We start from the raw sequence: 13,711 nt of genomic DNA on the forward strand, positions 1-13,711 counted from the left end.
GGTTTAATACTTCCATATTTTTCTCCAGTCCCTCAGGGACTTTGCCAATATTTTTTGATTGTCTGCTTAATATACTCTAAGATGTATCCAAACATTACAATATTCTTTGTTTCAGTTGTTTAAATGAGCTATACAGATAGGTTGAATTAGATTATGCATTACAGAAAATTTTGGTTCCAGACCAAATAAACCTTTCTTCTGTTGGTCACAAAGAGTATGTGTGGTTCTAAAATATAGACACTGCCTTTCTTTCTCCTGCGTTCTGAATTAGTTTAACCCCAGCGAGTTCGGCTTCATTCTTATCTCTAAATATCAGGTTTTATATATATAACACAGCCTCTCAAAATCTAAAAATAATAATCACCACTTAGACTTAATGTGTCTGCTCTAAAAGCTTGCAATCTAGGACCCTGTTTTCTTATGAGCATTTTCTTATAACCATTGTTCTTTTTTTTTCTGGCTTATTTTGTCCCACATGTTCATTCTCATCGTTGCATGCTTCACTACTTTGTTCCTTTTTTGTAGTAACACAGCCTTCATTCATAAGTATACACCATTGTTCGCCAATCTACTTCTCCATCAGTGCATCAGAAGGAGCATTTTTTTTCTTTTTTTTAAATAAAAAAAAATTACAAGAAAGAAACACAAACATTCCCAACATATGCTCATTCCACTCTACACATACACTCAGCAATTCACAATAACATCACATAGTTGCATATCATCATCATGAACATTTCCCAGAACATTTGCATCAATTCAGAAAAAAATAAAAAGACAACAGAAAAATAAAACGAAAACAGAAAAAAAAAATTTACACACCATACCCCTTACCCCTCCCTTTCATTGATCACTAGCATTTCAAACTAAATTTACTTTAACATTTGTTCCTCCTATTATTTATTTTTATTCCATATGTTCTACTCCTCTGTCGACAAGGTAGATAACAGGAGCATCAGACACAAGGTTTTCACAATCACACAGTCACACTGTGAAAGCTGTATCATTATACAATCATCTTGAAACGGCTACTGGAACACAACTATATATTTTCAGACAGTTCCCTCCAGCCTCTCCATTACATCTTGACTAACAAGGTGATATCTACTTAATGCGTAAAAATAACCTCCAGAATAACCTCTCAACTCTGTTGACACTTTGTCTCATTTCACTTTTCCCCCTTTTGGTCATGAAGGTCTTCTCAATCCCTTGATGCTGGGTCTCAGCTCATTCTAGAGTTTTTTTCAGTCCCTTCATGCTGAATCTCAGCTCATTCTGGGATTTCTGTCCCATGTTGCCAGGAAGATCCACACCCCGGGGAGTCATGTCCCACGTAGATAGGGGGTGGGCGGTGAGTTTGCTTGTTGTGTTGGCTGGAGAGAGAGGCCACATCTGAGCAATAAAAGAGGTTCTATTGGGAGTGACTCTTTCTGGCCTAATTTTAAGTAGGCTTGACCTATCCCCTGTGGGGTTAAAGTTTCATATGAACATACCCCAAGACTGGGGGCTCAGCCTATAGCTTTGGTTGTCCACACTGCTTGTAAGAATAGCAAGAATTCAACTTGGGGAAGTTGAATTTTCCCCCGTTCTCCCCATTCCCTGAAGGGGACTTTGCAAATACTTTTCCACTCACTGATCAGATCACTCTGGGATTCATCAGGGCATCACCTGGACAAAGCAACAAAATCTCATGTCCTACCCAAAGTTCCATGTACTTAAGGTGTTCAACCAACTATCTACATAAGTTATATTAGGCGGTGCACTGGTTAAAATATAAATTTATACCAAGTACACAATTTTTGCTTTAGTCCCACACATAAGTTGAAATTTTAAAATATTAATTACCATCTGTTTTCAGCACACTGCAGTAATGTCATTCTTTTGTTCTTCCTCATGCAATAAACATTTTTTTAATTTGTACATTTAGTCACTATCATTATACACTCTAGGCATTCCTAGATTATACCATCTCAATCTTTATTGTCTATCTTTCTTTGTGATTTCATTTATGTCCCAGCCCTCCTCCCTCTATCATTCTCACATGCAGCTTCATTCAGTGTTTTAACATAAATGCGTTACAGTTGGTAATGTTGTGCTGTCCATTTCTGAGATTTTGTATTCAGCCCTGTTGCACAATCTGTATCCCTTCAGCTCCAATTACCCAATATCTTACCCTATTTTTATCTCCTGGTGGTCTCTGTTACCAACGATATATTCCAAGTTTATTCACTAATGTCACTTCATATCAGTGAGACCATACCGTATTTGTCCTTTTGTTTTTGGCTAATCACACTCAGCATAATGTCCTTAAGGTCCATTCATGTTGTTACATACTTTGTAACTTTATTCTGTCTTACAGCTACATAATATTCCATCTTATGTATATGCCAGTTTGTTTAGCCACCCGTCTGTTGATGGACATTTTGGCTGTTTCCATCTCTTGGTAATTGTAAATAATGCTGCTATAAACATTGGTGTGCAAATGTCCATTTGTGTCCTTGCCCTCATGTCCTTTGAGTAGAGACAGCATATAGATGGGTCCTGTTTTTTAATCCATTCTTCCAGACTATGTCTTTTGATTGGGGAGTTTAATCCATTAACATTCAGTGTTATTACTGCATGGGTAGTACTTTCTTCTACTATTTTGCCTTCTGGATTTTATATTGCATATCTAATTTTCCTTCTTTTTACCTTTACTCATAGTCTTCCTTTCTACACTCTTCTCCACACCTCTCTTTTCTGTCTTTGTATCTGTCTCTAGTCCTCCTGTTAGTATTTCATGCAGAGCTGGTCTCTTGGTCACAAATTCTCTCAGTGATTTTTTTTGTCTGAAAATGTTTTAATTTCTCCCTCGTGTTTGAAGGACAATTTTGCTGGATATAGAATTCTTGGTTGGCAGTTTTTCTCTTTTAATAATTTATATATATCATCCTACTGTCCTCTTGCCTCCATGGTTTCTGCTGAGAGATCTACGCATAGTCTTATTGGGCTTCTCTTGTATGTGATGGATTGCTTTTCTCTTGCTGTTTTCAAGATTCTCTTTCTCTTTGACCTCTGACATTCTGATTAGTAAATGTCTTGGAGTATGGCTATTTGGATCTATTCTTTTTGAGGTATGCTGCACTTCTTGGATCTGCAATTTTAAGTCTTTCATAAGAGTTGGGAAATTTTCAGTGATAATTTCTTCCGTTAATTTTTCTCCTCGTTTTCCCTTCTCTTCTCCTTCTGGGATACCCACAACACATATATTTGTGGGCTTTTTATTGTCTTTCAATTCCCTGCGTCCCTGTTCATATTTTTCCATTTTTTCCCTGTATTTTCTTTTTCTTGCCAGATTTCAGATGTTCCGTCCTCCAGTTCACTAATCCTATGTTCTTTCTCTCAAAATCTAACATTGTAGGTTTCCATTGTTTTTTTCATCTCTTCTACTATGCCTTTCATTCCCATGAGTTCTGTGATTTGTTTTTTCAGACTTTCAATTTCTTCTTTTTGTTCATTCCTTGCCTTTATATCCTCCCTCATTTCATTGATTTGTTTTTTGATGAGGTTTTCCATGTCTGTTCATATATTCTGAATTAATTGTTTCAGCTCCTGTATGTCAAATTGTTGGTTTGTTACTTTGACTGGGCCATATCTACAATTTACCTAGTGTGGTTTGTAATTTTTTGCTGGTGTCTAGACATTTAGTTACCTTAATTAGTTTATTCTGGAGATTGCTTTCTCTTCTTTTACCTAGGGTTTTCTTGCTGGATGAATTTGTTGTCTATCTGTTTTTTGACATTCAGTTCAGCTTTATCTGGACCTCTAGCTTAAGTTTTGTTTAACAGAGGAGAATTTTTCGGTTCTTGTTTTCTTGTTTCTTGCCGTGCTTGTATGGTGCCTTTTTCCCCCCACCCTTAGGAGGGTCTTCTTAGGTATTATAGACCCCAGCCAGGTTTTCCCAGACCATATTGGCCTCCTGTCAGGAGGAAAGAGTCACCTGCTTCGGTTTTCCCTGAGGGTGAGACCCAGCAGGTTGAAAGACTTGCCTGTGAAGTCTCTGGACTCTGTTTTTCTTATCCTGCCCAGCATGTGGTACTTGTCTGCCTGCAGGTCCCACCAGCGTAAGATGATGTGGTACCTTTAACTTTGACAGACCCTCCCTGCTGAGGGTGTGGTAGAGACAGAGGAGAGGTTGTAGGCTGGTTTTAATGGCTTCAAATTTCCAAATCCTGGGGTTCTGAATTCCTTGATGGAGGGATTCCACCTGAGTTGGGCTTCACCCCTCCCCTAGGGAAGGCACAGGCTCCAGACAAGCCCCCAAACAAGCTCACTTCCACCTATGCCTGAAGCAATTGCAGCCTGAAAAGTCCTGCCACTATATCCAAAGGCAGTCTAGCCTTTGTAGAAACACAGCCACAAAAACCTCTGTTTACTTTTTTTTTTTCTTTTTCTGTCAGCCCTGCCCTCTTGGCGCTGTGGCAAAAATGAGCGATCTCAACTTTGACCAGGTTTACCTGAGCTGGAGGCCTATTCTTAGTAGTCAGATTTTGTTAATTAATTCCACAATTGGCATTTGATTGGGCTCAGCCCCTGCTGCTGGTAAAGTTCCTTTTGTTTCCCCTCTGGGAAGCAGTCTGTGGGAGGAGGGGCACCAGCCACCACAGCTTTGAGAACTCATGGTTTTTTGGGGGCTCGCAGCTGGTCCATCTGTTCCAGACTGGGGTACACTGTGTGTCCAGTCACTGACTTGGCCCCAGGAGCTGTTCTGTACTGTTTCTGGTTATTTAATAGTTGTTTTAGGACGAAGTAAAATGCACACATTGTTAAACCGCCATCTTACCCGGATGTCCAGAAGGAGTATTTTTTAAATCTGTTCTTCTTATTTTCCCCTTTACTGTTCTCCACTGTATAATTAATTGATTCTAGAATTAGAATTTAAATTTATCAGCAAAACTACCAACTTTTCTTTAACCTTAACAAATGAGAGACTTGTACTTCTTTCTGTGAACATAGTTTTAAAAAATACATATTACAGAATAATTTAAACGTACCGAAGTAGAGAGGAGAATAATGAATTCCTGTGTTTTCATTTGTCAAATTTAGTTATCAATATTTAACTGTTCACTTTTCATATATTTATCCCACTTTAATTTCATTTCTTTTGATTTTGAAGTTTATTCTTGAATTTTATTAGTAAAGTATTTTAAAGCAGATCCCAAACATTGTACCATTACAAGTGCAAATGCTACAATGCTTTAATAGGTAAGGTCTTTTTAAAAATGTAATTGCAGTACCTTTTAATTTAATATAATTTAATATTTTTTTCTGATTTGCTGAAAAATATTATTTTGTAGTTGGTTTATTCAAATCAAAATCCAAAAACAGATCTGTGTATTGTATTTGGTTGTTATATCAAATTTCTTCATTTTGGATTTCGTTAGTATTATTCTCATATTTTTTTTTTAACATTTTCCTTTATTTTACATGTTTCCTATAAGCTGGTAGTTAGATCCAAAGGCATGAAGTTCATGTGTCTTTTTTGTGGGAGCGGGGGTTGGGGAAATGCAGGAATACTTCATGATTGCCGTATATAAAAAGACATTTAGTGTTTACTTATGCTTTTAGTGATGTTAAAATTGTTCACTGGTTTCAGATGTTATTAGATCCACTCACCCATCAATTATAAAATTCCTGTCAACCTTTTACATAATAGTTCTAGCAGCCGTTGGTTATCATTGCCTAGATTTCATTGGAGTTTGTAAAATGGTCATTTTTCAAGTTATGTCCTTCCTTTGCATTTGTTAATTGTGATTCTACTATTTAAAAAAACTTTCCCTCATCAACTGTTTAATAGCCCTAAAATATAAACTGTTCAGGATAAGCAGTATAAATGCTTGATTCTTTTCCTTTATCCATTTTCATTGCTGCGATACTGATGATGTTTCCCTGTTAAACATAGCCCATAGTATGCAATTGCATTTTCCCCCCATATCTCTAAATTATGCACTCTTTGTACAAAATTCATACCTTTGCAATAGTTCATGCAAGAATTTATTTGTATTTGTAGTGTTAATCAGTGGGACACATGAATCTATATATCCTCTTTTAATGATGTTCACTTTCAATATAATCATATTATAGACCCGCCTTCACTTCTGTTTCCCCTTTCAATCATGTTCACATTCATGTTCACATTCAATATGGTAATATTACTTACAGATCCACTAGTGAACTTCCTTCACTTATATCTGTTCCCTTACAATTAAGTGCAGCCTCATTAGATAACTGCTCACCCATCTCAAGCTTCTGTGTATTTCTAGGTCCTCTATCCCAAACTAATCTTGAACATTTTTTGGCCAAATTGAGATTGCTTATTTCTCCAGGAAGCCGTTGTTATTTCAGTGGAAAATAATGTTTAGAAAGCAAAATCTCGAATTTAGGAGTGTTCTTTGCTAGATTTTTTTTCAGTTAGCAAAACTAGGATGTGTCTGTGTATGTGCACACACACACATGTAATATGTGTATATATATATATAACATGCATTTTCTAGTAAGAGAAAAATCACAAGTTTACACTATGTCCAATTATATGAAAGATTACAGGGGTTTTATTTAATGTCTGATTTTTTTATCGTTTAGAGTGAAAAATCTTACTTCTCAGTGTATATTATATTACTTGTTTGCTCTATCTATAATAGTTTTCAAAATGACAAAGTTGACAACAAAACCACTAGATGCTTTCTGAAGTTGCTTTCTGATTCTTTTTCTACTTGGGTGGATAGTCAAATGAAGATGAATATATCACTACAAATATTGCTTCTCTGTGTGGTTATGCTGCTAACTTTATATAAAAATAGGTTTATTTGTTTAATTTCTTTTCAGATTTACAGATTCTTTTTATTTTGAGTTAACTTTGCTTTTTAATTAAGTAAAAAAAAATACATGCTTCTAAAGTCAAACCATTAAGGCTCAGTACATTTGAAGCGATCTTCCTGCTCCGTTCTTTCCCCTATAGATCTTTTATTGGTTTTTAGATTATCTTTCCCTTGTTTCTTTGTGAAAAATGAAGCAAACACATGTACACACACATAGACATTCCTTGGTTCTTCTTTGTTCTACAAAGGCAGTACCCTTTGTATACATTATTCTGCAGCTTGCTTTTTTACTGTAACAGAATGTCCTGGAGATTATTTCTTAGCTGTATTATAGAGAGCTTATTCCTCTTACATACGCATAGTACAGCATTGCATAGAATATCATAAAATTACTTTTGTAGAAGTTAAATTTTAGCAGACTCATTCTGAATTCTTCATGGAAATAACTACTTTCTCCCTTCTTTCTTTGTCCTTTGTTTTTCTTTCAGAAAAATCGTTGTTTGTATGTCTTTGGTGGCCAACGATCGAAGACCTATTTGAATGATTTCTTCAGTTATGATGTGGACTCTGATCATGTAGACATAATATCAGATGGCACCAAGAAGGACTCTGGGATGGGTAAGAGCATTTGTGATTCTTCTCTCATGTTTAACTACATGAGAAATTATAGTCCAGTTTCTTTTCTTTCTAACTATTCTTCACCTCTTCCCCATTTCTTTAATTAAAGTAATTCTGAGTAAGAGGAAGAAAACTACCAGCTAAATTATCAAATTCTGTCTTTTTTTTAAAATGTGAGTATTAATATAATAGTTATTATTTTCTTTGAGTAGTGGACAGTGTGAATTTCTAAAAGAATTGTATGTGTGCTTGCTGGGGGAGCTTTGCAAAAACTAATATCTTGAAGTGATAATCTATACTTGCTGATCCTGTCCACCTTCTCTTTTCTCTATAGTGACCTATATATTATGCTGTCTTTCTTCTAGGAAAGGACTTTTAAGTTTACAGGCTCAGCCTCCAAATTCTCCTAATAACAGGATGATTGTTTGGGCTGTTAGTCCCAGTCTATGCATATTTCTCAGTTTATGCTTATGCATATGCATAATTACCAATAGTGCCTTCATTCACTCTCAGAAGTGTTTTGATTTGGATTATAGTCACCCTATGTAGTAGGTGCTTTCCCTGTGATTAGTAGAGTGATTTTTTTGGTTAAGATCACAGTGAAAATCTGCTTAATAAGCATCCAGTTTAAATTGGAGCAGGAGGACATAGAAAGGAGACTTTTTCCTTACTAGAAATGAGATTTTCCAGAAAAAAGTAGACTTAATAGATATGCTTGAGCATTTGGAATAAAAAGCCACTGAAAGGTAAATAAGAGATCTAATATAAAAGACTAAGGATAGGAACATAACAGGAAAAGCAAAATTTTTGAAAGAAAGAAAACATCATTACAGTAAATTTCTTGGCTCCACGTTGAGCAGTGAGCAGATTTCCCTAAATATAATAATGTGAATACTGCAATCAATTTAACCAAAAACTGGCATAAAATTTAGTGGGAAAAAGGCTGAGAAATGGGGAAATAGTATAAAAGAGCTAAATCTTCATCTATTCTACCAGAAAGTCAGTAGATAATGTCTAAAATCGTATATTTCTCTGGGGCTGTCCACGGTGGCTCAGCAGGCAGAGTCCTCACCTGCCATGCTGGAGACCTATGTTCGATTCCCGGTGCCTGCCCAGGCAAAAAATAAATAAATAAAATAGTATCTTTGTCTGGATGCCTTACTTTGAACATTTTTATGGCCTTTGAACTTTAACTTGTTAACTTAATAAATTCCCTTTATAAAAGTGAATTTCTGGTATATTGCATCCCATCAGCATTAACAAACTAATGCAGATACTATGTTAATGAACAAGATAGGTGAGGGTCCCACTTAGATGGAGCTGCTTGGGAAACCATCTCTGAGGATGTAATCTTTAAGATTTAAAATATGAAGTAGAGAATTAGGAAGAACCATGTCAAGAAGTGAGAGTGGAGCAAGTACAAAGGTCCCCAAGTAGAAATGAACTTGGTGTGTTCCAGAAACAGATGGAGCAATCTGAGGTTTGAAAATTGTTATAAACTGAAATTAGAGCAATAGGTAAGAATCTGATTATTCAGTGCTTTGTGCACATGTAAGAATTTTTGTTTTGTTTTTTTAATAAAATAGGTCATTGGAAAATTTAATGCTAGAATCTTGATATGATTTACCTTTTGAAAATATCACTCTTTTGCCTAGGTGTATATTTTCCTAGTGGTTAATTTTAACAGTATACCTTCAAGTTTCATTGTCCAAAGTCTAGATATATAATGGGTATATTACCTAGTATTTTTATGGTAGGGCTAAGCATCTGGTTAGAACTACTTGGAAAATTTTTCTACCTAACACTGTAGCAGTTTGGGAGCCTCACAGGCTCTATTGGCATATTTAACTGAAACTGAAATTACTTCCTATTTTTTTTCTGCTGTTTTTCTTTCTTTTTTTTTTTCCCTCCCTCCCTTCTTTTCTACTTCCCTCTCCCCTCTTCTTAACTTTTACCTAAAGAATTCTAATATGTGGCCAAGGTTGAGCACCACTCTTGTAATTCCTGTCTCACTGCTTACTTAAATAACCTTGAGCAAATTACCAGAGCCTTAGCTTCCTGATCTACAAATGACTGAAATAATATTTTAAGGAAAATACTGTCCTTACTTATGGCTATTCTGTGAGGAAAGATGGATTGACCCTCTATTTGTATTGGTGTTATTTTTAGGTTCTTCAGTTTCCAGAGGAGGATAGCAATATTATCTTCGGTTTTACTGATAGGTACAGGAATCACCAAGTCCTGCCGGTTTTACCTCCATCATCTCTCTGTTCCCATTGCTTTCACGAGTTTTCACTATCATTACCTATTTGGCCTGTCTCTCGTCTATCTTCCTAGCCTTGTGTACCTCACCATTTTCCCAAATACATATTCTCCACTTTGTAGGCAGAATACATCTATTCTTATTATCAGTTAAGAGCAGAGCCATATTCTTTAACATGTCACTCAACATATTTTTTGGCCACCTACTAGGTGGCTAAGCACTAAGGATACAACTAGAAATAAGGGCTCTAGCTCATGGAACTTATTAATGCAGGGAGAGAGGAAAATATAAATAGATAATCCTATCTCTTGATTAGTATTAAATAAGAAATATGTTTTAAAACTATAAATCTAATGGTTTTTCTTCTTTTCTTAAAATCTTTAATTGTTTCTCTTTGTCCACACAATAAAGTTGAATCAACCTGATTTAACTCCTTTATGACATGCCCCATGCCCTCTGTTTTTTGTTTGTTTGTTTGGACAGGCACCGGGAATCGAACCCAGGTCTCCAGCATGGCATGTGAGAACTCTGCCTGCTGAGCCACCATTGTCCACCCTGATGCCCCCCTGTTCTTGATGTCTACCTTCACCCTGTCTCCAAGTCCTTGTTCCATGACCACTGAATATTGCTTTTTTATAATGGCATATTTTTTTCGTGCCTCTGGATTTTTACCCGTTCTATTCCCCTTACCAGAATCACTTCTTCTTTCCTAACCCCAAAATCTAAGGGAATTCTTCTCTTAGCTCCTCCATTCTAGGTTTTCGTCTGGTAGTATGATCTTGACTCTACTTTTCAAAACTTCTGAAAAGCTCAAATGAAATACAAAGAATTTATTTGGGATTTTTTAAAGAGTGTTAGTACTAGATCTCCTAAAAACCCCTCACTGGATTAAGTTAGAACATGAACTATGGTATATTATGTTGTCTTCCCATTGAATTGCTTTTTATCTTGTTTTTAAAAGGGCTCCTAAAATCTACTTTATCTCACTAGAATATTAGATTTTTGTAAGTCATGAAAATTCCCTTTAGGGACAAGGCAGGTTACTATTTAAATTCCCTCATTATTAAATATTCTTGGAAAATACCAGTTTTGTTGGCTTCTTAGTATTCCATTATGTGAATACTCTTTAGCTTATTTAATCATTCTTTTGTTTGCTAATTGTTCTTTTTTATTGCAATTAATTACTGAAATTTAAGGTGGGCTTAACTTAAAATTACTATATATATGTTTCAGTAATGTGGTTTATTTGATTAAACTGAATTGAAGTGGTCCTGAGTTTCATGCTAGATTGTTTGAGACTGTAGGAAAAATTTGTTTGAACTTTTGGGTTCTCTAATTAGAAGTATTATATCTAATTGTAAAATAGCTGTTTCTTGTAATTTTTTTGTTATTTTATTAGATACTGTAAAATCTTACACTCTTGTTCTTTGTAATTATTTGAAGTGTCATCTCAAGATTTACGGAAACTTGGAACTCTTTTATTTTTAAACTAAGATATAATAATTTTATTTTCCCCTTAAAAGGCAACTGTTTAAAAAAGAGTAGAATTATTAGTATTCTGTCTAACACATACATATTACATCAGATTTGAGCATATCTAAAATTTGGATTTATTTCAGAATAACTTTTGGCACTAAGTCTAAACACAAGGATTTAACAGACTCCCCATATGTAAGCTCTGTATCTAATAATGATTGAAAATCATATTTAGGAAATAGTTTGACACGCCACCAGAAATTTATGGTTTGCTGTAGAAAGTCAGTTTATAATAGGATTATAAATTTGTAATAGGATTACTTTCTCATACCTATATTCATTCAAGGTAGCAAACATATCAAGTCTTGATGATTTGCAGATGCTAGGTCAAGAATTGGTGATACAAAATCCTTACAACCTGATTCTTGTTCTAGAGAAGTTATGTGTTTACTTTTGTTCCTTAAATTCTGTCGAGTGTATTTTCCCACATCTGCCGTTGTTTATTCCATTCTGTTCTAACTATAGTGGCAGAAATGTGTAATTGAAAGAATAATGAATTGCAAATCAGAAGACTTAATCTCTTCATCTGTGTCTGCCACTCATCCCTCTGCTACTTTGACAAAATTATATTATTTCTCTGGGCCTGATTATTTCTCTGAAAGTAAGATCAAACCAGGTGAATCTCAAGACCTCATCTAGCTCCAAAACTTTGACAGTTAAATTTCATTTCTTCTTGCCGTTATCAGGCTGTGAAAGTGTGTGTGAGGGCTGTGCAATATCTGATTTATCTGTAAACATTTTCAGGAAAACCTAAAATCAAAATCTTCCTGATTTTCATTTAAGCTCTGGAAGTGGAATGTGCTTACTGCCATTTTTTTAAATAAGCATAATAATAAGTCCTTATGTTTTTGACCCTTTTATACTTTTACTAATTGATTAAATAAGATCAATTTATCAATACACAGTAGACACTGGAGCTAATGATTTTCTGTCATTACTGAGCTAGGAAATGGGCATGATTATTTTTAATGTAATTAGGCTTCATTGCTTTTTGTTTAGCATCTTTTATAGTTGATGTTCCATTAATCTGAAAAAAATAGATTATTTGGTTTTCTCTCCATTATTGGTATTAATAACTAACTACCCATAGTTTCTGACCCACTCACTCTTTCAGGAGTGTTTTTGCTACTTACAAAGTTATAAATGTATTTCATATTTTCGTAATAACTTAGGTCATTTGATAGTACATATGAATTAATTTGTAAAAACAAACATGCAAGAAACACTAAGGAAAGTTTTGGAAAGGAAATGTAATGAAGTAGTATCAGCACTACAAGGTATTTGTAGTGCTATTAATTGATAGAATGAATTGGAATAGGTAGCATAAAAATATCCCCTAGAGTGGGCCATGGTGGCTCAGCAGGCAGGGTTCCTGCCTGCCATGCTGGAGACCTGGGTTCGTTTCCCGGTGCCTACCCGTGGTGGGGGGAAATATCCCCCAAATACATGTGGGAATTAGTGATTGTAAATTATGTGGGAATTCAGTATAATTAGTATATTTCCAGTCAGAGGGAAAATGGCTTATACAATAAATGATGCTGACATGGATTAATGATTAGGGAGGAAGGGGGATTTCTAGGTAGACTCAAGTTTTAACCTTAAGAAACAAAAATATGTCTAATTTTTTAAAAATCTCAGATTGGGAGAAGATCTTTCCATACATAATTCAAAACCCAGGTATCATAAAGAAAGAGATTAAATTTGATAATCCAGATTTTTAAATTAAATGATTAGATTATTACTTGAAATAATTTAAAAGAACCTAAGAGTGACAAAGCTTAGTATCATACTATAATCAAAAGGGCCCTTACAAGTCGATAAAAAAGGATAGTACTCCAGTAAAACAAAGGCAGATGACATGAGTACTTAGTTCAAAGAAAATCCACTAAATATGCTTGTTGAAAGATGCTCAGCTCCTTCATAATTTTTAAACTGTAAATTAAAAGATCACTGAATGTTGGTATAGTCAGGAGAACATACACATCCACTTTCTAGATGAAATGAAATTGTTGCAGCCTTTTTTGAGAGCACTTTATAATTATTTATTAAAATATAAAGTACATATACTCTGACTCAGCGTTTATTTTTCTAGGAATTTGTCCTACTTACATACGTATACAGGTACAAAAGGATTAGCTCTACAGTGATATGTATTGTAGTATTATAGGCAAGAGCAAAAATACCCTGGAAACAGCTTTAATTGTGCACAAGTACATTACAAATTGAAAAAATTGTGGTTGCTCCAGTCAGTGAAATTAATTCCTTGTAGCTTTAATACAACTGAGATAGATCAATAACTACTGCAGAGTTGAATGTCAAATCTAGGTGCAGTTTTACAAAAAGAAACCCAGGTTTGAGTAAAATAATAAAAGTTCTAAACTGAAGTTACTGTTAGAACTTACTTCGGTCCCATCTAACGTTTAAATTGTCCCTAATT

General features: G+C 34.9%; 1 protein-coding gene across 1 annotated transcript in view; it reads left to right on the top strand.

The window, feature by feature from the left end:
- Positions 1-13,711, top strand: part of MKLN1 (muskelin 1) — a 299,405-nt gene that overhangs the window by 204,944 nt on the left and 80,750 nt on the right. The window contains exon 12 of the mRNA XM_077135509.1: positions 7,346-7,475. Coding sequence (XP_076991624.1) covers positions 7,346-7,475 — 130 coding nt within the window. The remainder of the gene's footprint in view (positions 1-7,345; positions 7,476-13,711) is intronic.

This window comes from Tamandua tetradactyla, chromosome 1 (assembly GCF_023851605.1).
Source record: "Tamandua tetradactyla isolate mTamTet1 chromosome 1, mTamTet1.pri, whole genome shotgun sequence".
Lineage (NCBI taxonomy): Eukaryota > Metazoa > Chordata > Mammalia > Pilosa > Myrmecophagidae > Tamandua > Tamandua tetradactyla.